The 21,692-nt window shown below is 36.5% G+C and overlaps 1 protein-coding gene across 1 annotated transcript in view; it reads right to left on the reverse strand.

The window, feature by feature from the left end:
• The window catches only part of BTBD9 (BTB domain containing 9), a 138,022-nt gene that overhangs the window by 29,487 nt on the left and 86,843 nt on the right, over positions 1-21,692 (reverse strand). Inside the window, exons 8-9 of the mRNA XM_075496200.1 lie at positions 20,644-20,753; positions 9,440-9,629 (exon numbers count right to left, since the gene is read on the reverse strand). Coding sequence (XP_075352315.1) covers positions 9,440-9,629; positions 20,644-20,753 — 300 coding nt within the window. The remainder of the gene's footprint in view (positions 1-9,439; positions 9,630-20,643; positions 20,754-21,692) is intronic.

Below are 21,692 nucleotides of genomic sequence, written 5' to 3' on the forward strand. Positions count from 1 at the left end.
CGCCTCTAACACTCAACAAGGTCTTTACTGTTTCCATCATCTCAAACTTGAGTGTCTCTATTCTTATTATTCTAAGGCCAGTAATAGACTTACAGGCTTATAATAGCCATCTTACTAACATTAATCTATTACATTCATCCAATTATTTTTCATTTATTTGAAAGTCAATAAATGAACTAATTTATTTGGCATGTGACATTGCCTGCTTTAAACCTGAATCAAAGATCTGTTTGGAAAGGTCAGTTTAAGAGGGGAAAGAAAAAAGATTCTGGTGACTAAAAAGGTTACACTTGTCGTCTTAACTGTATTCTCTTTTTTTTTGTAAATATATCAGAAATATTAAAAAAAAAAAAAGGCAAGTAGGAAAATGGGAATTCCCAGTCCTGGTTCATCATAATATGAGGGAAAAAGCACTGAATTGTTGACCAAATTGCTAAAAAGACAGATGAAAAAGGGAAAAAAAAAAGAGGTCTCAAGGACTCATTCCGTACTCATTCTAAGAACTGTGCAGCTCTTCAGGAAGGGCACTAAATGACGTATTGAACAGCCTTCAATTTCCATACTTGTCTCACAGGGAGGAAAATCTAAAGCATCAGGGATGTGCTTTCACTTAAGTATATCATTCTCAAAAAACATATCTGGCAAATGTTGTATCCTCTCTACTTCTTCTCTTTAGATGGGGATTATTTCCCCTGTTTTAAGAGATATTTGAAACCTCAACATCAGTCCTCAATGTAATTTTCTAAGGATGTGAATTAAAGCAAAACCAAAAACCTTGCCCTTCCTCTCCTCTCCCCCTCAGTGCATGGGATTGAGCTATGTGTACTTAAGAAAAATATCCAGCATAGAATGCCTTCTTCAGCAAAAACCAGGAAAAATTCTATCCAGCATGTTTGCGAACCAATATGGAGCACCCTTTTTTCCAATGAAGCATCCACAAATGACAAGAGGGTATTTACACAACTTAAAGGGACAATGGACTGGCCAGAACAGGGGCAGACACTTCTGCAATGTCTTCTTTAGAAGCAGTTAAATGTTGTCCATATTTTGATTAATAGATGTGGTTTTGCCTTCATTTTACGTAAAACGCCTGGCTGGTGTCATTCCACTCATTAGCAGGGTACAGTTTAGAAAAACTGACTGCTGTTCTTACTGTTTTCATATAAACTCAATGGCAACTGTGGTATCAAACCCAAAATTTCTAAAATCTTTTCTATTTAACTTAGAGGTGACTGAAGGCAAAACCAGCATGCTGCATGTACCATTCTCGGAAATAATGCTCTCTTGTCAACCTACCCAAAGTTTTTTAATTGCAATATTCTAAGTGAACAATCCACATTATATCTGTCATGGAAAATGATGTTTTGCTGACTTTGTTTTTGTTAAAACTCTTATTCTCTGATTCCATACTCAATACGCCAATGGAAAATAAATATTCTACTGCAATATATTGGCTGCTACCAACTCCTGCCGTCTCTTGATCCCCAGGTTCTTGTCAAAGTTAGCTAACACTTAACTGGGATTACTGCTTGAATCTGACTAATTGTTACAGAAGCAAATGAACCTGCTGTAGTCAAATAACCAAAGCACAACTAGCTACGATAGCTATAACTGCACTGATGACCTAAATGAGAATAACTACAGCCACACGCACAGAGAAGTGCGAAAGCCAGGTAATACAGCTAACCTGGATTCTTTCTCCAGCTGTGAGGAAGAACTTCCACAGATCCACATTTTTTCAAAGCACAATAGATAAGGATCCATTGATTGTCAATGAAAATAGCTGAGACATACATAAAAAGAAAAGGAACTTGTGTCATACTACAGACTTTCCCAGGAACAGAGTTTCAAGCTGTCTCTCTTTAGTCACCTTTCAGAAGAGTGATCAGGTTTTATATTATAAATTCCTTTCTTTCAGTTGAGAAAGCCTTTCTTGCTTTCAGCTCTTACCTCTGCTTGGAGGAATATAACTGCAAAAATTATTGCTCACTTCTAACATTTAAAAAACCAATACTGCTAGAGGGGGAAAATGAACTCGCCAGCTGCCGAACGCAGAATCCTTCCTCTTACAGAGAGAGGCTGTCCCAAGCAGAAGCTAGACTGTCTTCGGAATTTGGTTATTAAGGACACATGTGTATCTATCTTTGCCCTAAAAAACAGTGCTACTACCTTCTTTTCAAAACAATCTAGTTCAGCTCTTTTTTTTTTTTAGGTTTTGGAATCCCAGCATTCAAAGTAGAATCAGGTCCACTGGACAAGCAGATTTAAAATAAACTCCCTAGATGCTCTCAACTGAACCCAGCTCATTAATATTATCAAAAATAATCAGCTATCAAAAATAGCTTTAAGAAGCTAAAATAAAACACTTCTAACAGAAGCCTTTTAGCAGATATTAATACTGTCTAATTGCAAATTAAAAAATTCAGAGCTGACTTAGTAAAAATTAAAAATAGTTGCCTATGGCATCATGAAAGACTTAAAAAAAACCACCCCACACCCCAAAACAAAACCAACCAATTCCAACCCCTCTCCCCCTGCTTCCTCAGATCCTCCCGATTCTGTTTTTCTATAGCTTGAAGGTCTCCAAATACTGAAGAGACTGAAAGAAGTGCATTTTCTGTTAAAAAAAAAAAAAAAGTTTATGGATTAAAATCCTGGATTTGGTAACTACTAATAATCAACAGATCCTGCATTGATTCAACATCTATACTTAAACCAAGTCTTCTAAATGATGAAAAGAGGGAAAAGCAAAAACATATGTAAATTTGCTTTCTTTTAAAAAGGCTATTAAAATGTAGCTAATTGTGCTTTTCAATAGGATCCTTTTCATCATGGGGGCTCAGTGTTGTTTCCTTGATCGGAGTTTTCAAAGCTATGATCAAGAGTTTCAATATCAGAAGCACACTAGTGACTGTAATTTCAACTAACAATACTGTAATTAAAACACAACTGGCTCGGCTTTAGAGCAAAAGGCTAACATGACATATGTGTTCCTTTTAAGAATGTGTATAATTGCTCTCTCCCCAAACAACCTAGCCCAAGTTAAATGGGTTTAAAAAAGCATATGGCTTAGAATTATTACAAACCAAACAATGAGTGAATTAAAGTTGGCAGAATCTTTCCCAAAGTGACTTAGCATGAATGCTAAATGTAGATTTTTGTTTCTTTGGGACTTGTGAAAGAAAATTAAAAGTTCTTTCTTCACCTCCCTGCAGAAGCTTTTTTAGGAGAGACTGGGGAGGGAGACTGATGACAGAACCTATTTGGAATTTATTCTGCATGAAATGCCTTTCTGGATAAGCAGCAAAAAACTTCCAGGTGATTACATGAATATTCACCAGTGCACACTGGGCACAAGGGCCACTTTTTATGCCAGATGCAGTACTCTTTGAAACACATTCCAGGCAAACTACCAGGCTAAACTTTTGTAGAGAAGCTATGTTTTGCTAAGATGGCTATTAAATGACAGGAAGGAGAACATTCCACTTAAAAAGTCAGAACTATACTCATTGGAAATGCATTTGTTTATAGCAAAATTGCCCATGTTCCTAGGACTTCCCATACTAGAATAAAAAGCTAAATTAGCTGTTGTTCAGAAATCTTGCCTTCAGGATTGAGAAGGAAACACAGAACGAAACTTTATCCAGCTCACTCCCTGCAACATCATGAGAGTTAAACATATTTCTCATATGCTACTTCTTTGGGTATCTAAAGTCTAAGCCTGTTAATCATTTAATATGGTACTGTTATTTACATCACATGTTGAAAGTGCCTCATTTTATAAAATAAAAGCTTTTCAAATATAAATAAAATTTCATATTACAGGTGCGGGAAACTGATTATATTGGCTATCTGTTACATCAAAAGATGCTGCAGTACTTTTTTTAAACAGTATTTCCCTAAATGTCATGTGTTCCCCTGTGACTGACTGTTCTGCATTTATACAAGCATTTTGTGCTGTCTCCGCTTGCTTTTTATTCCTAGATTTCTGAAAAAAAGATTGTCACTGTTTAGTTCAGACTGCTGTATAACTACATATACTCAAGGTGTTAGCAGACTACCAAACAATAATAGTCATGCACCTGACAGGATGATACCCACTTCCTCAATACTGTAAGTCAGTAGTTACCACATACAGTGTAAATATTCGATAGTACTGTGTTCATAAACTACTTGCATACTTATAGAAACCCAAAAGACAGAAATTAAAACTTGAGGTAGCGACACTTGTTGAAAGATGGGGAAAAAGAAAGAAAACCCAAAACCATATGGAAAGAGGTTTTTTTATACAATTATCTTTGCAGTTTTGCCTCTGGTTGTCTATATCCCCTTTCATTTTCTGCAAATATTTGTTTCAGTCGTTATTTTGCAGGAAACCAATCCTTCTTCAGGATCCTACAAAGGAGACAAAATTCCTCATATTTGCTATGTGCTTACATGATCATTTATTCTGAGTTACAATTTCACTCTCAAGTCAGGCAAGCACAGAAAATGAGCAGCAAAGAAAGAAAAACTTCCTAAGAAGAAGTAATACAGAAAATTAGAAAGCGTAAGAGATGTATATGATGATGGTATAAGCAAACAGAAAACACATTAAAGCTAATTGATATCATTTGTTAATTTAAGAATTACTGTGAATATGAAAAGCAAAACAGCTGGCTATCACGTATTCATATTAGTAATAAAGTCTTCAAATAGATTAAACTGGGATAAGTGGTTAATCTACTTTTAGAAAGATGCAAAATATTTCTCTTTATTTTAACATGAAAACCACTATGGTACAGAAGAACTCTGTCTCCCTCCACCACGTAAACTATAACAAATCCTGTTGTTCTTCTTTTGTTTGTTTGTTTGTTTTTTTCCTTTCTTTTTTGGAAATTCATAGGAAAAAAACCAACCCTATGAAGTTATCAGCCAAAGACTGTAGCATAATAGTATTATATTTCTATTCCAGATAAATGCAGGGAGAGTTAGACAGAAAGCTATTGTGATAGGGCAGCCTTTTCAATATTAAAGTTTTAGCCGTTTAAAAGTTAAATTATGTTTACTATGTTAAACACACCAATTGCTGTCTTTCTGTTCCTAGTTAAATATAATAGTTTTTCTGTCATTGATAAGGGCCTTTTCAGAGAGGAAAAATAGCAAGGTTATTTTCTGTCCAGACAGGCAACAATGTGGAAAAACTACCTAAAGTAACATTTTCTCTGTTAACTGTTCCAAGTATCTTGTAAGCAGTTCCAAGTAGGAGTCTTAAAAGAATAAACATCTTAAATCAAAAAATGTTTTAATTTCTATAATCTAAAAGACAATATTTAGTTACAATTATTTTAAAATAAAACCATAGAATAGTTTGGGTTGGAAGGGAGCTTTAAAGGTCATCTAGTCCAACCCCCATGTTTTCCAGGTCTTTTCTATTAGAAAATACTATTGAGCACAGACTATCATTACATCTGTTTCAGAATTTCTGAGTAAATTTTGGAATGTGGAAGTCAAGAGCTCCACATTTATATACAAATACCTGAAGAAGTATTTGATATTAACAAGGTTTCAACATGGTCTCCCATAGCATCCCTGTATCCAAGACGGGATGTTACGGTTTAGATGGGTAGACTACAACACAGGCAAAAATTAGCTAGATTGTTTAGTTCAACAGGTAGTGGTTAACAGTGCATCATCCACTCAGAGACTGGATGCAAGAGGAGTTCCTCCAGAGTCTACTCTGGGACCTATCCTGTTTAATATCTTTATCAGCAACCTGGACAAGGAGGTGGAATGAGCCCTCATCAAGTTTGCAAATGACAGCAAACTGTGGGGTGCAATTGAGACACTTGAGAGTATGGTTGCCATTCAGGAGGACTGATTGCCAGCCTCTGGAAGACTAAGGGCATGGGCAAAAAAGAATCTCATGAAATTCAAGAATATCAAAAGCAAAATCCTGTACCTCATACAGACTAACTCACTGCTGTAGTAAATGCTACAGTCTGACTGGCTGTGCTAAAAAGGACATTCATACTGAACAGAAGATGCCATTAGTTGCCTGTGTGCCTTCTCAGCAACGAAGGCTAGCAGCACATGGAACTGTAGCTACAGGAACTGAGCCAGCAGAACAAGGGAAAGAGATTATTCTCCTTTACTTGACACTTGTTAGATCACACCCAGCATACTGCATCCCATTTTGGACCCAAATACAACACTGATAGACCTGAGCAGAGGACCATCGAGATGGTCGGCAGGTTGGAGCACACGCGCTGCGCAAGAGGCAGAGGAAATTGGCTTATTTAGCCTAAGAAGCCTTGGGGTCAGGGAGGAACCAAACAGCACTTTTCAACACCCGAGAGCAGGTTATCAAAAAGACTGAGCCAGGCTCTTTACTGAGGTGCACAATGGGAAAAACAAAAGACAATGGTCAAAAATTGAAACAGGATGTTCCAGATGGACTAGAGGCATAGGAAAACAGGAACCACATGAAAAGGAAGGAAAACAAAACAAAACAAACCAAACCCCATTGGAACAGGCTACCCAGAGAAGTTGTGGAATTTGCTTCCTTGGAGGTTTTCAAGACCTGAGTGTACAAAGCCTTGAGTAGGACGGTCTTTCATCATAGCTGACCCTCCTTTGAGGGACAGGCTGGACTAGATGTCTTCCTCAAGTCCCTTCCAATCTGAATGGTTCTAAGGCTCTAAGACAATGGGGTGACTTTTGCAGAAAGCATGCATACAAGATATACTCCTGAAATGTTAAGCTCTCTATGCATTTTTAATGCATATTTGAGTACCAAGAGTTGTTCTGCTTTTTTCATACTCAGAATTTAGTTGCCATGGTAACATGTTCTGACTTGAAGGCTCTCTCCAGTGGTATTCTGATTTCCATAGACTAAAAGCAGCTACTACCCTTTTTTCAAAGGCTCACATATTTACCCTCTCTGATACAAATATATTCAATGGCACATTCATGTCTCTGAACTTAAAAGATACGTACTTTAATTCCTAATTATTCATTTAGAATCCAAACCCACAAGTCTAATGACGCAGTTTCTGGGGGCAGAGCAATTCATGTCATTCTGCAGTCACGGTGTACAGCCAGTCTAAAGAAAATGCTCCTGGAAATTTTCTTCTATTAGGTGGGAGGGTGAGATCAAGGGAGTTTTCAAGCAAGCAAACAGCAGGAAAACAGGCAATGAATACAGTTCAATCAGTTGTGGAAGACGTTCTGTTCAAAAAAGTCTCTTCTTTCATTAAGATGAAATATTAAGACTTTTTGCTCTAATCTATGTTTATATGCAATTTGATTTCTGTACCAGTCACAGACTTCCTGGTGCTAAATAAAGAGACCACTGTCACCATCTTTAGCATTGCACAGTACAGGACATGTTCTAGATCCTTGCCAAAGCTGTAGCTGCCACATAGCGAAACCTTCCTTCCCCACTCAAAGGGGCATCTTGCCCTTGGCCGCCTATGATCTGCAACAGACAGGGCTGCAACTCGAAACACCTTTTCTTCTAGGCAGAACACAAAAAGGAAAAGATGACAGTGCTAGAATTTCTGTCTCTAAGCAATGCAGGTAGTCTCCTCTGTCAGAGGATACCCTAGATGAGGATGTTTGTTGCTTTTTAAGGCAAGCTATTCATCTTGTTTGTACTATATGTGCAGGAAAGCTGGCAAAGAAAGATGAGATTCTGACCTTGTATCTGTACAATGCAATACCACATAAATCACTAAATGCCTATTAGTTTTAAATTATGTAATGTTTGGGTTTTTTTTTTAATTTGCTCTATACACTTGCCAATTATACAATTATAATTTCTTGGCAACCAAAAGCCTAGTTCACCTAACACACTATTTAGTAATGAGACTTATTAAAAATCTTCTCCTCAAGAATAAACACTAGCATAGTATTTAATGTAGGAAAGTCAATTTTTTGCACTGACTTGAAAAGATAGTATGATTCACCAATTGAAAGATAGCAGAAAACAGTAAGATAGGAAGACAGAGACTATGAACTCAGAAACTACGCATTTTAGTTAATATATTCTTCTTTTACTCCTTCATGTGGCCAAAGCTTCTGCTGCTACTTACATTTAAGTTTAAAGTGGCATGAAGTGGCAATGATATAATTACATTTTCAATTACCTCTTTTAAGAAATGCGAGTACTGTGTCTTCCTGGTTTTCTACTTGAGATGCAATACTTAACTGAACATTAAAAACACCAAACTCAAAAGCATAAAACTTTGTGCGTGGAAAGCCGCCAACTATACTTATTCAACTTGTTTCACACAGTGAGAACAATGTTGGACTTGCATTATGCATGACATCTATCGCTAGTATACAGACAAAACAGTCCTTTTGTTAGGTTAGAGATTTGCCTGGATGTCTGATTTTAAACTTTATCTTCAAAGTTTTATAACCATCGTAACAATGCCACAAGCCAAAACCAAAACACACAAAACAGAAACTGGCAGTTATAAAAGAGCTCTCAAGTCTCCCTTGCTCATCAGTCAGTTTGAAGAGGCAACTCTAACAGGTGGACGGCACTGAGCTAGTTCCTAGCAATACGTACCTATATGCATGGTCTCTGTTGCGAGCCAGTACCTCACCTGGGGTTTCAACCTTTGCTCGCTGGTACTCTAACTTCAGAAACCTTCCTCTTTTTTTCATTGTCACAGAGAATACAAATCCAGTCCCTGACAACATACTCTAAATTTACAAAGAGCAGGAAGCCATTAAGACAAGGTTTTGTATGACTGATTTTGTGAAACAAAAAAAACCATTTACAGTCAGAAAAATCTGAAGGAGGCAAGAATATTTTTGTCTTCACCTGTGAACAAGCCCGCTCTCCAATCTATTCCCAAAGTTTCTACATTAGCCAAAAGTTTGTTCTTCATATGTACAGACATTTCCTACAGAAATAGCCCAATGAACTTCAGTCCAGATCTAAACACATTCATTAATCCAACACTGTAAAGCAATATTCAGGTTACTGTACTCTTATTATACACTCCTCGTTCAAGTAAGAACTGGTACTAATTGTACAGTGAAAAGGAAACCTGGCTGACTCGAGATGATGGCTTTCTTCAATAAATGTTTCTGTTTTCACAATGAGGTGGGTATGAGGAGCTGCACCAACTTTGACCACAAGTGAGGCTGCAATTAAAGTTCTATTTCAATATAAGTATATACCTTTAATCTTACAATTTGACTATTACTATTATTATGCCTCTGAAATGTAATATTTTCTGGAATTGCACTGCTGTATCTTGACATATAATTCACACATATAATTTTTAACATGCCCATTATACTGAAGTAAGAAGCCAAATGACAATTACTAAACTAGTCCCCTAATTACCGTCGTTTCCAAATGTCATATATTCTAAAGAAATTAACTGTGCTTAAAAGTTTCACTGTTGCCCTTAATTTAGAGAAAAATAAACCCTCTTACCGTATTGATCCAATCATGTAAGGCTGTGCTAGCTGTACTACAATAGCTCCACTCCCAAGCTGATGGCACGTGTACCCAGAATCCCAATCATAGTTTTTTGTGTCTCCATTCAACAAGGCATTACGACTGCGACTTACACCCTCAATCACACTGGCACAGTCTGCAATTGTTGCAATATTTTCAGTGGGAACTGTGAATTAAAACACAAAGATGACAGACATATAGTCAGAAAACAGTTCAGATACTAATGGTCTTTATTTCTGGCAAAGAATTGGGAAAAAGAAAAAAAAAAAAGGATGAAAGTATGACCAATACAAGGAAACTTAACTCTTATTTAACATGAATTATGAAGCAGAATCAAGTGGTACAGATAATTTTTTAGCATTGATCCTGGAATAGCTTGCTAAATTAACAGATGGATTTCCATCTTGGTGATACGAAAGCACTCTTTCAACACAATTGAGAAAAATTCTTGTCTAGTAAAACTTTTGAAATTTTCAAACAATTCCTTCCTGTTTTCATGATGAAATCTCTGTCCCTGTGTCGTGTCCGCTGCCCCCCCCCCCCAAAAAAAAAAAAGGGAAAAAAAAAAAAAGGATTGAGAGAGAGAGAAATAAGTGGAAGATAGTTTAAAGCACTGATGTGGACTCTGAGAAGTCAGGACTCAAAGTCCTTGAAACCAGGGCTTGAAGTCTCACAGCTCAGGAGACTATTCTCAACACGTACCTGTTGGTACTTCTGACAGTATCTCTGACTGTGATTAGAAATTGCACCCCAGAATTTAGAAAATGCAAATGCTTTTTAATACTTACAAAATCCTTCGATACCAGTATTGGACTACAAGAGGGAAGGAGAGACCAATAGGTTTGCTGCACAAATGGAACAGCAAGTGCAGAAGTATTTCTCATTCAGTCAAGAGTCAGGAAAACAGTATGACTGAGTGCCACAAAAAATAAATTATAATATCCCAACAGCAAAAGAAAAGAAACTACTTAGAACCCATCCTCTTGAAAAAATGGAATGCCAAACCACAGGATAATGATTTTCCTCCAGGAGATAGTGATGGAATTATACAGTACTTTCCCCTCCCCCACCACCCGTTAATTTCAAAGCTCTTTGCCAGATAATTCTTTTTTCTAGTCCATATGCAGCCACAAAAAATGCCAGCATGCAGTAGGTTGCTATGCCAAAGAAAGTCAAAGGTATTACTGCAGAATATTGAATTTGCCTTCTTTCATTCAGCTTATATGCAGTTATTTAAATATTACAGGGAAAATGAGCAAGTTAGGAAACTCAAAGAATTTTCAAATTAGTTGTCCTGGTTTCAGCTGAGATAGAGTTAATTTTCTTTATAGTGGCTGGTATGGGGCTATGTTTTGGATTTGTGCTGAAAACAGTGTTGATAATACAGAGATGTTTTATCTCTGTATTAGTCAAGGACTTTTCAGCTTCCCATGCTCTGCCAGGTGCACAAGAAGCTGGGAGGGGGCACAGCCAGGATAGTTGATCCAAACTGACCAAAGGGCTATTCCATACCATATGGCGTCATGCTCAGTATACAAAGCTGGGGAAGAAGGAGGAAGGGGGGACATTTGGAGTGATGGCGTTTGTCTTCCCAAGTAACCATTACGCGTGATGGAGCCCTGCTTTCCTGGAGATGGCTGAACACCTGCCTGCCCATGGGAACCAGTGAATGAATTCCTTGCTTTGCTTTGCTTGCATGCGCGGCTTTTGCTTTACCTATTAAACTGTTTTTATCTCAACCCTCGAGTTTTCTTACTTTTGCTCTTCCGATTCTCTCCCCCATCCCACCGGGGGGGAGTGAGCGAGCGGCTGCGTGGTGCTTAGTTGCCGGCTGGGGCTAAACCACGACATTAGTAAAAGCATTCCTGGGAAAACCATGACAAGAGGAAGGGAGTTTCAGTTAAAAAAATGTATGATTACAATTCAAATTGCACAGGCCAGTGCTACCTGCTACCTTGTGCTGCAACATCTATAATGAACTCTTTCTTTCACTTCTACAACCCCTCTTGCAATCAGTATACATATCCAACACTGTGGTCCATGTGTCAGCATCATCCAACTTCAGTTCTTCCTTCTCCCTGATACATCCAAAATTGAATGCTCCAGCTTGGAAACTGCTGTTATAAACCAAATTAGAAAAAAGATAATGTAACCCTTTACTAGTCATTTTTAGAAGCAGGGGGACACAACATACTCGGCAATAAAAAAAGTGTAGTATTGGGAGTTATTCTTCTTTAGCAAAGGACATAACTTTAGTGTTGGTTTCTAGAAACTTCCCAGGGAGAGGAATGGTCGTCTTGTACTTACTTAGTCCTGCTCAATCTGATTTAAATCCAACGCCAAGTAGTTTCCCCTTCCTTTCAAATCAAACAGAATTCATAGTGTAGTTAGAGCTTGACATAATTGCAGCAATTTCGTGAAAGAGCAAGACAACAGCAGCTCCTCTGGGAGCACGTTGTAAGGAGGAGATGTATTTTCTTGTGCATAGAGTACTTTTCCAGCACTGTTTTACAAGTGCTTCAACACTTATTTTTGGAATTAACTATTACGTCCCTTTGTTAACATTTAATCAAGTATGGTACTTTCTTTCTGTTTGTAATTCAGAGAAAATCCCAAGCTTTTTGAAAGTCACCTGCCAGAAAGATGACAGATGAACATACTACAGAAAAAAAAAAAAAAAAAAAGGCAAAAAAGCTATTTAAGACACCCTAGTCAGGTCCAGCACTTTCCTAAAAAGCTCAGTTTTTAGCTAACCTCCTCAACTTTTCAAACATATATGTCCCTCTCCATTCTCTCTCTCAATGAAAAATTTATATTAACAAGGGTGAAAAATGATGCTCTCTAAACATGTAAAAATCAAGGTTGCCTGTTGATCCTTTGTTTTTTTGGGGAAAATGTTAAAAGCACTGATTATCTAAATGATAACAAAGACTCTTTCAGCACAAGCTGTATTAAAAAAAAAGCTAAGATTTTGTTTGTCAGCTCTGATGAAGGACAACCAATCTGTGTGGCAATGCAATTTAAGAGAGAGAGGAAGAAATAAGTTAGCAAAAATTATCTGAATGACAATGATCAATTTAACAAAATTTCCAAATTCACAGTATCTCATACCAAACATTTCTGAAAATCAGAAAAAGAACAAGCCAAAACAAGAATGGCACAAAAAAATTAGAAATACAGAAGACGTACAACCAACGCTACTTGAATTTTCATGAGAAAACAAATGATGTATAGTACAGATGCAAATGTACCATTTTAAGCCCACTGCACACTGATAACTTAATTACATACTTTTAATAGCTGTCTGTAAAATATGTATTTAAAATACTGCAACATCTGAAAAGGGATGAAATATAGCTATGTGAAATTTCAGAGCTAATTGTAAGAGTCTCCAGCACCCAAAAAAGAGATAATTTTCCATGAAGAGCTAGGATTCTGTGTTTTAAGTGTGCTAGTAGTGTCAGGAGCATGATCTTAAGAAAACCACCAACCAACCAAAACACCATAAAACAGGGGAAAAAAGTGCAAGCTCGTTGCCAAGTAATAATCTAAGGCAGTGGAAAGACAACAGTTTCTGAAAAATCTACTGCACTATCAAATGTACCATCATCTCTGTTTGCTCACAAAAAATTACTAAACCCACCATATTATTATTCTAGAAACCTCTTGATTCCCTATTACTAAAAGGAGACATTCAGAAATTCCCAGATTCTTATGGAGGAGCAGGTGGTAGACATGAGAAGTACTTCACTGGGAATAATCTGAATAAAGCAAAGACTAACGATGCAAACTAAGAGTACTGGCATAGAAATAAAGTTTGCCTTGGCTTCCTTTTCTTCCCCTCTTCCCTGTCAGTAAGGGAACTTCTTTGAGTATCCATTTTATGTAGGCATTAAAGCATCTTCTATATATTGCTGCTTTTTGTAGGAAGAGGAAACTACTGAAATCCACGTTAAATAAAAACAAGTAAAAGATGAAGTATCAAAATCAGTGTTCATGTTGAGGCTCTATGGCATGTTCCGGACACCCTCCGAGCTACGTAAGGCATCAGCTGAACACAGTACAGCTCAGTTCATCCAATATTTCACCTGCATGCCCTCTGAGCATCATCCTGCTCCTTCACACATTTAGATTTCTGCACTAATCCATGACCTCCTAAAATGATGTTACCCTGATTAGTCAAACTCCTTAACAACCGCAGAGAAACTGTCTTAGTGTGTTTTTAATATAACTCTGTCATCTTCCCTACAACGGTTAATTAGAAAGTGATTCTAACTAATTGCAGTGTGCAGAAGGTGCCATACTGTTCCTTCTCTCTAGGGGGGTCTGCCACTCCCTATTTTGAATGTTCATTATCATCTTTTATATCCGCTTGATAAATTTATTAAAAATACCATCTGGTGGGGACTCTGCTCTGTGCTGTATTTTCAAGTCTTCTGGTTCTCTTCCTTTTTCCTGTTAGAATTCTGCTTCAATTTAGGTCACTTGTTTACAAAAACATACTGCCAAAACCAACAGTCTTGTTTCTATTTTTGTTTCTTTTTTTTTTTTTAAATCCACCAGCTATCCAGCTTTTACAGTAACCAATGTTGTACGAGAAAACAAAAGAGAGGATTACAAATATGGAAATTCTTTGTTTCCACTGTTCATACAGCAGTTTTGCTCTGACAAAACTGATTTGCTTTTATGGAACGAAAAGATGTACATTAGCAAAGCATACACATTCTGTTAAGCAAACAAAAGAAGATGATGATTGAGGTTACAGGACAGCAGCATCAAAACATTTATTAAAACTTACTTTCTTTTCTCCTGGTCTTATGCTGCAGTATGAAGTGAGGAACAGCTTGGCAGTATATTTAATTCTAGTAATAGTATTATTATAAAGGATTGTAATTTTCAAGGCATGGCCTAAAGGCCACCTATACTGGCTATATTTAAAGATAAGACAGATATGTTATTCAACTGTCCTTAGAGATCCCCCAGGAGAAAAATGTACCAGGACTGTGTGGTAGCCTCAGTCATACTTATTTATCACTCCTTAAGCTTTTTTTTTTTTATTTTACTTGATTTTCCATAGGATTTTTTTTCCCCTGAAGTACTCAGGGAAAAAAAAAAATTAATGCAGCTGTTGTTAACTGGCTTCCACATCTGAGTGTAAAGTACTTCCTTTCATCTCCCAGTCTGGACAGGTCAGATTTTGATTTCTGTCCATCCACTGTAACTTCACTGCAATCAATTGGCTAACATGAGGGGGGGAAAAAAAAAAAAAAAGACAGAAAATCCTCCAACAACTCTTTGCAACACAGGAAGGAACAGAATGGAGCACGGGTTTCTGCACCAGCTCACAAAACCAGTCATTAACGAACCTTAATTCAATTACTAAAATAAACATACAAAGATACAACAGATCTACTAAGTAGACAAATTTTATAGGAAGGCAGTAATTTAAAGCAATATGGACTGTCAAATATATTTATACTGCACTCTAGGCAACAGTCAAAGGTTCTCAGCTAAAGTGTCATCACTGCAACACAACTGTTCGTTTTACTGAACTCTCTTAAGACACTTACAAAACCATCACTTTGTGAAGAAACTATAAACAAGAAATTATACTGGAAGAAATACATTTTGGTTTAGTTAATATGAAGAAGTGATTTTTCTCTAATGCTGACAGCTGTTAAATGCTCAGCTTTCAATCTCTCTGTTTTTAATGGTAAAATTGCATTCCTTCTCTGCCTGAACATCTACTGAGTTGACAAAAGTTTCCTCACTAGAAAGCGACGGTTAGAAAAAGAAAGCTGGGAGCAAAGAAAAAAAAAACAGAATTAGGGATGTCACTATTATTCCAGGGTTTGATTTTATTGTATTAAAGAACTGAAAGGATGTTGGGCATTTTGCTTCCATTATTTTCCACATGCCAAAATATTTGTTAAGTCTAATCTTTATTCAGTATATGAATTAGCACTTTACTTGCTACATGGTAGAAAATATTAAGTCTACAGACTTTTCAGTTAATTAAAAGTACAGTCACAAAGTCCTGTCTCCCCTTCCACATAGTCTTTCTTATTTTCTTGAGCTGAAACTTGCTGATGACATTGCTACATTTCATTTGAATCTTCAATCAAGAAATCGATCAAGAACAAGAAGTATCAACTTCAAACATATCAACAGCATTTCCGCCTGTTTCAGTGAAAAGCTTTCTGCAAGCCATATTTAGCTGGAGAAGAAAACCCCACTAACATTTGTCAATGCCCAGCTGTCAGTTTGGATTAGAATAACTTTAGAGAAGGATGATTTTTCAGTTGATATCTGCTAGAGCTCGCGATTTCTGATCCAATAAATTAGAACAAAAACATTGAAGTCATTAGAACTAGCCATACTTTTAATAGCCAACCAATTGGCTGGCTACAGGGCTCTTTCATTAAACGTTCTGCCTGAAGAAGGCTTTCAGAAATAGAAATTGTTTCAGAAGAGCCCTAGGAAGAATGCATCCTTTGCTGCAGTGCTGGAAATAGGAAGAAAAGAAAAAGAAAAAAAAAGGAACTGGAACCATATGAACAGATCTCTGTTGAAGAATGGGTAGCAGTAACTAAACTGACCTTTCCTGTAGAAAGAGGACAAAAGAAAAAATCCCTGCAGTACCATCTTCCAAATTTTCATAATTTCCTAAGGCTATGCTTGCAGCAGAGCTGACTTACATTGCTGGGTAAACCTGTATGGTTTAGAGAGAAGGCTAACCTTTAAAAAAAGAGAAGAAACAAAATATGATAGCTTTGTGTGGAGTCAACATTAAACTAGACACAAAAATAGCATCTCTCACTGCTTGGAGAGAGTGAGCAATCTTTTACAAGGCTGAACCACACACTAGGAAATTGATATGACTGGTTTCTCTCTGTTATACATTTAATTATTTTTTTTTTTTCAATAACTGCCAGTGAGTAAAAGACAAGTGAGTGATTATTTATTAATTTCATTTTTTCCCTTTTAAAACAAATTCTCCTAAGGCATTGAACAGCACACAAATGAAGGTTCACAATGATTCATAAGTACTGAACAGCATTCCCCAGAGGGTGACCAAGGACATTCCAGTGTTTTATATCTATCTCCTGCTCTTCAGTCATTATTCACTGTTCTCCCTTTCTTGTGTAACATACAAGTTACAAGATAGTCTGATAGACTGAGACGACTACAGATAAACACAACTTCATAAAAGCCTTCCATGTTGCACTCCCTTAACCAGGCTCAAAATAGGACGGTAGGCTGGTCAAACCCACATACCTGCATTGTCCTTGACTGCCCCTCAGCACTGAGCACTGATTAGAGGACTAAGCAAGGTTACCAATTTTTTCCCTTTGGGGCAGAAAAGAGGAATTGCTTCCTATATTTAGGTGGGAAAAAAAACCCAAACCAAAAGAGGCATTGCATAATGCAGCCCCTTACCCACTGTTGCAGCTTCTTGCCACTGGGCAGATTAGAAGCTTTTACAAAACATCACATCACAGCGGGTACCACTTCTGCCTCCAAAGGAGTATGTGTCTCACCTGTGAAAATTTTCATTTGTTTTGGATTCTAGATTAAATATTAATGACTAAAAGACCATTCAAAATTTCAGAAATGGAAGTTCATTAAAAGCAAACACTATGCTTTTGAGATGTAAAAAATATTTACATCTCTGTTAATGAAACAGTTATGTCAATCTCGTGATTCTAATATGTAGAACTGTTAACTTATGCATTCAGAGATCATACTATGCCAAAAGGAAAATTACATCTCAATCTTAACATCTGTGTTAGGGAATAATTTCATACGATTGAATTAATTTCTGTCACTTACCTCATTTCACAAGACAACAGAGTGTAAAACAACACTAAAATACCAGACATTGCTAGAAAGAGCATTTCCTGCCACTTTTACTTCAAAACTGCTACTCAGCTATCCATGGGTCATGTCAGTACTGCATCCAGTATTGTATAAAGTAACTGTATAAATCATCTTCCATATTAACTTTTAAATGTAATATATCAAGTCAATAATTTGTCATAAAAACCTTGTATGCAAAAACACAGCAACATAAAATTGCTGTTATCATGAAACAGTGCTTCATTTTTATTATTTGTTTACCAGCCTTCTAATCTCCACTTTACAGTGACAGCCATTACGTAGATACTATGTATCAGTAGTAATATATCTGATAAATTACCCTCTTTGTATATACAGCTTTCTGATCAAGTTGAGTAAGTTTCATGAAAATTAAATAAACAATTACTCTTAAATCTCCACATAAGATCTTTAAACAAATACCTCAGTGGCCTTACTTCTTTGGAATGAGGTTTCAAATGACAAACTCTTTGCATATTATCTTCAGTGTTGTTTTATTAGAATTAAGGGTCACGAAGTCTTTCTGAAAGAACCATATGGCCTTCAAGGGCTGACCAACATTTCATTTTCTTAATAAAACAGGTTATAGAAACAGCAGCTGTGTTTGTTCTAACTTAATTTAATACCACATTTAATACCATACTGCATAAACAATGAACCCAACAATATCACCTAATACTGCTTTTCAAGGGTTGAGGATGAAAGCTTCTGTACTCAGTCAAGCTTAAAAGCAACCTACTGTGATTACTGCACTTCCATATATTTCATGGAGCTTTCCTAACTGCTTTCAGTTCACTTTACCCTAACCAGTCACTGCAGAAATAGAAACAAACATTACAAATCCTCGTTAGAGCAATAAAATAAATCTGTGCCAACTACCCTATTGGTAGTCACACAGATTTTTTTACAGATGGGGAACTGGGACAGTCTGCTTGATCAAGGGAGACAGGTAACATTCTACTTCAGAGTAACCATCACAGGTATGTAAAAAAAGCACTCAATGGATATAAGGTCACTTTGCTGGATCGCAGCTGTTGAGAGTATTTTTGAATAGGTAACACTGATGGCCACAAATTCTGGTGGAACAGCCTTTGTGCCCCTGCACCATTTCACAAAAGGACTGCCCTCAACTAGTCCCAAAAATCTTTCCATTTGTCCCTTTCTCACCATAAATTCTGCAAGGTCATGTATCCAACTGTTGCTGCCTCATTTATAAGGTGGAAGTTGGTCTACATCCCTCTTTCAATTAACAACTCACTGAATTCTTACTCTTAATTTTCTATTAATTGTATTGACTACCATCCCTTCAATATAAAAAGCTCTACAGGCCTCTCTGCTTATTGTAGATCACTTCAAATGACTAACACATACAACAGCTTGATTTACCCACGCTGAATGACAGCGTAGTTCCATTGATCACCATGAACAACAATGGATACTTACTATTATGTAGTCCAAACCCTATTTACCTGTAAGATTCTGTAACTACAAAAACAATTTTCATAAACGGATAAATTTTAATAAAGTCATATAAAGCCTTCATCACCTAGATTATCTTTGAAACTCATGAAATGCTGAAACAGATCAAACAGTTCATATCACCAAAACGCTCACTAAACCACAAAATATCACAGAGTATCTGAAAGACAAGTCAGTTACGGTACAAGTACACTTCCATGAACATACATGAATTCACTACCTTGCCTACTGTTACAAACAATCTTTGAGTGAGCATAAAAAAAAAAAGAAAGCAAATATGTTATTTGAGTCCTAAATTAAGTATTTGCTAAGTAAGACTGATAATAAATCAAATATATATAGATATATCAATCACTTATTTGCACACAGTAACTCTGATTTCGTATGAAGTTTTTAAAAGTTCATAGCTGGCAGTGCTAAATATGAAATTTAGCTCAAACTTTTTATCAAACATGAAATATTTTGTTTCTCCTCTAACTAGCTTACTGAAGGTAGATGTTTTCCTTAAACCCAGTTCTTCCTTACTGCTTATTCTATTTTCTTGTCAACAGCAATTGCAATACTACTTGCAAACTCCCTAAAACAAAGGGAAAACTGCCTATTTGCATTATGGGACAGCTTGTACACTTTGGAGCTATATAACATAAAAATTAGTAAAGTGTGATTTGTCAGGCTACTTATTCTATGCTTCTAAAAAAAAAAATAATGAAATTACACAGCAAACCTCATTAGATCAGGTGTAATCATGTGATGCCTTTGTATAATGCATGGGGAATGGGCTGAAGGAGTTGGGTCCCAGTTTTTCACAGCTAAATATTATAGTTTTCTCAGAAAAAAATTTAAAAGAAATATGTCTTACTAAAATCTTCTCTCTCATTCTTTTCTGAAAACTGTTTTCCCCTTCCATCTACTGTAGGTACATAGTTAAAATTTAAATGTATTTTAAACCAGCATGAACTCTAAGAATTTTGCTGAAATTCTCAATTTCATGCCAGAAGTAACAAACTGTGGGAAATGCCACCTAGACAACTACTAAAAAGTGCACAAAACTCTTCCCAGTGAATTTCAGGATCTCACTTGCATGAGTTTATATGGAAGAAAGCACAGAAATCACGCTGTTTGGACTATTAAAAAAAAAATATATTTAATCTTATTTTGACATAGCTTATCGTTCAGTATTGTTGGTCTGTTGGGGATTTCTACCTTAAGTAATGCAGTACTATGTAGAGGTACTTCAATCAGTATTATATAAGCTGTCCGGAGCTCCAGATGTAACATAGCTCCATCAACATGACGTTCTGAGAATAAGGGTAGCCAATATAGCGTTCTGCCATGGTTAAGTGTGTCTATGACTCTTCAGGGGAAAATCAACACATGAGAGTTTACTTTTGGCAGTTGAAACTAGGCTGTATAAGAGACCCCAAATGCCCAAATCCATCTTCACTGAAATAAATAGCTCTGGTTACTCCATCCTCGTTACAGAATTCAGGCTAACCTAGTGGGAGGCAAGAGCAACCATACTATGGCATGCAAAGAAAAATCGGATTAGCAGCACAGAGTGACTCAATTACCAGTGGCTTTGTCAGCAGTTGATTTAATTTGTACTTTAGCATTCCTGCACCATCACTAATTAATCCACAGAACTGGAATTTCAAAGAAGTCGCAAGGACTAGCCAACTAATTCTATGTTTATAGCATCATTTAACTCAAGTTAGAGATTTCTGTGTGGAAACAGAAGTAGAGTAAGAGTGCAGTGATGGCCAGTCTTAAAAGGCAAGCGTTCGCAACAGTTCATGTAAAAGGAAAACAGTTTTATCTCTTACCTATCAGACCTTTCTCAAGAGTAAACGTTTTGTTCGTGAACATGCATTCAAATGCCACAATATGGAAAACTTTGTTCACTGTGTTGTGGGTCCCAACAATTCGAATATACCTATGGGGGTGGAAAAAAAAAAAGTAAGTAGCACACATTAAGCATGACAAACTTCTATGCACTGAAATGTAAATGATTCAGTTGGACTATATTGTGCAGACCCATAAGAACTGAGTAACTATTAAAAAAATAAAATTAAAATAAGAAAAGGATTAAAAAGAGTATGAATTTCACAGCAAACTTGCATCCACTCAGGATGCTGGCTCCAGTACAATTTAAGGGGAAAAAAAAAATAAATATTTAGAGAGTTGTGACATCTATCAAAAATCTTTCTGGACTAATTTGCCAATAAAAGCAAAATGAGGGACATTCCGGTTCAGAAATGGTCTTTTAGTGCAAATGTATACTCATGGAGGATAATAATAATAATAATAATAATAATAATAATAATAATAATACTACTACTATCATCCCTTTACCAACTACTTTTCACCACAATAGAAGACGTCATACAGCCAGGACAAACCCAACAAAACAGTGAGGCATCTCTGCAGAAGCCAAAAATTAATTCTATTTTAATATGACTGTTTCTAATTCTAACACTGGATGTATAGGATATCAATGTCTTTGTTGGTGTATCTTTTATTAATAACAAAAAAAAGATCTGAACAGTCAAATGTTATGAAAAAAAGCTAGCTCTGGGTTTCATTCCTGGTTGTATAACTTATACTGCTAGACTCTAATTGAAAATCAAATAGAGCTGCTCTTGAACACTGTGACCTATTCACCTTCTGTACTACCCTGGAGGCTTCACCTTCTATAAACAACCATTAACCTTGATTCAGTCCAATTCCCACATTTTCTGAAGAGATCCAACAGTTCTTACTACAAATTTTGAAAAATCCTAAATGGAATATTGTACACCATCTCAATAAATGTTGAACAAGCAACACAGAAAACTACCTAAAACAAATACCATTACCCCACAAAATGGGTTAC

Source organism: Mycteria americana, chromosome 3 (assembly GCF_035582795.1).
Source record: "Mycteria americana isolate JAX WOST 10 ecotype Jacksonville Zoo and Gardens chromosome 3, USCA_MyAme_1.0, whole genome shotgun sequence".
In the NCBI taxonomy this organism is placed as follows: domain Eukaryota; kingdom Metazoa; phylum Chordata; class Aves; order Ciconiiformes; family Ciconiidae; genus Mycteria; species Mycteria americana.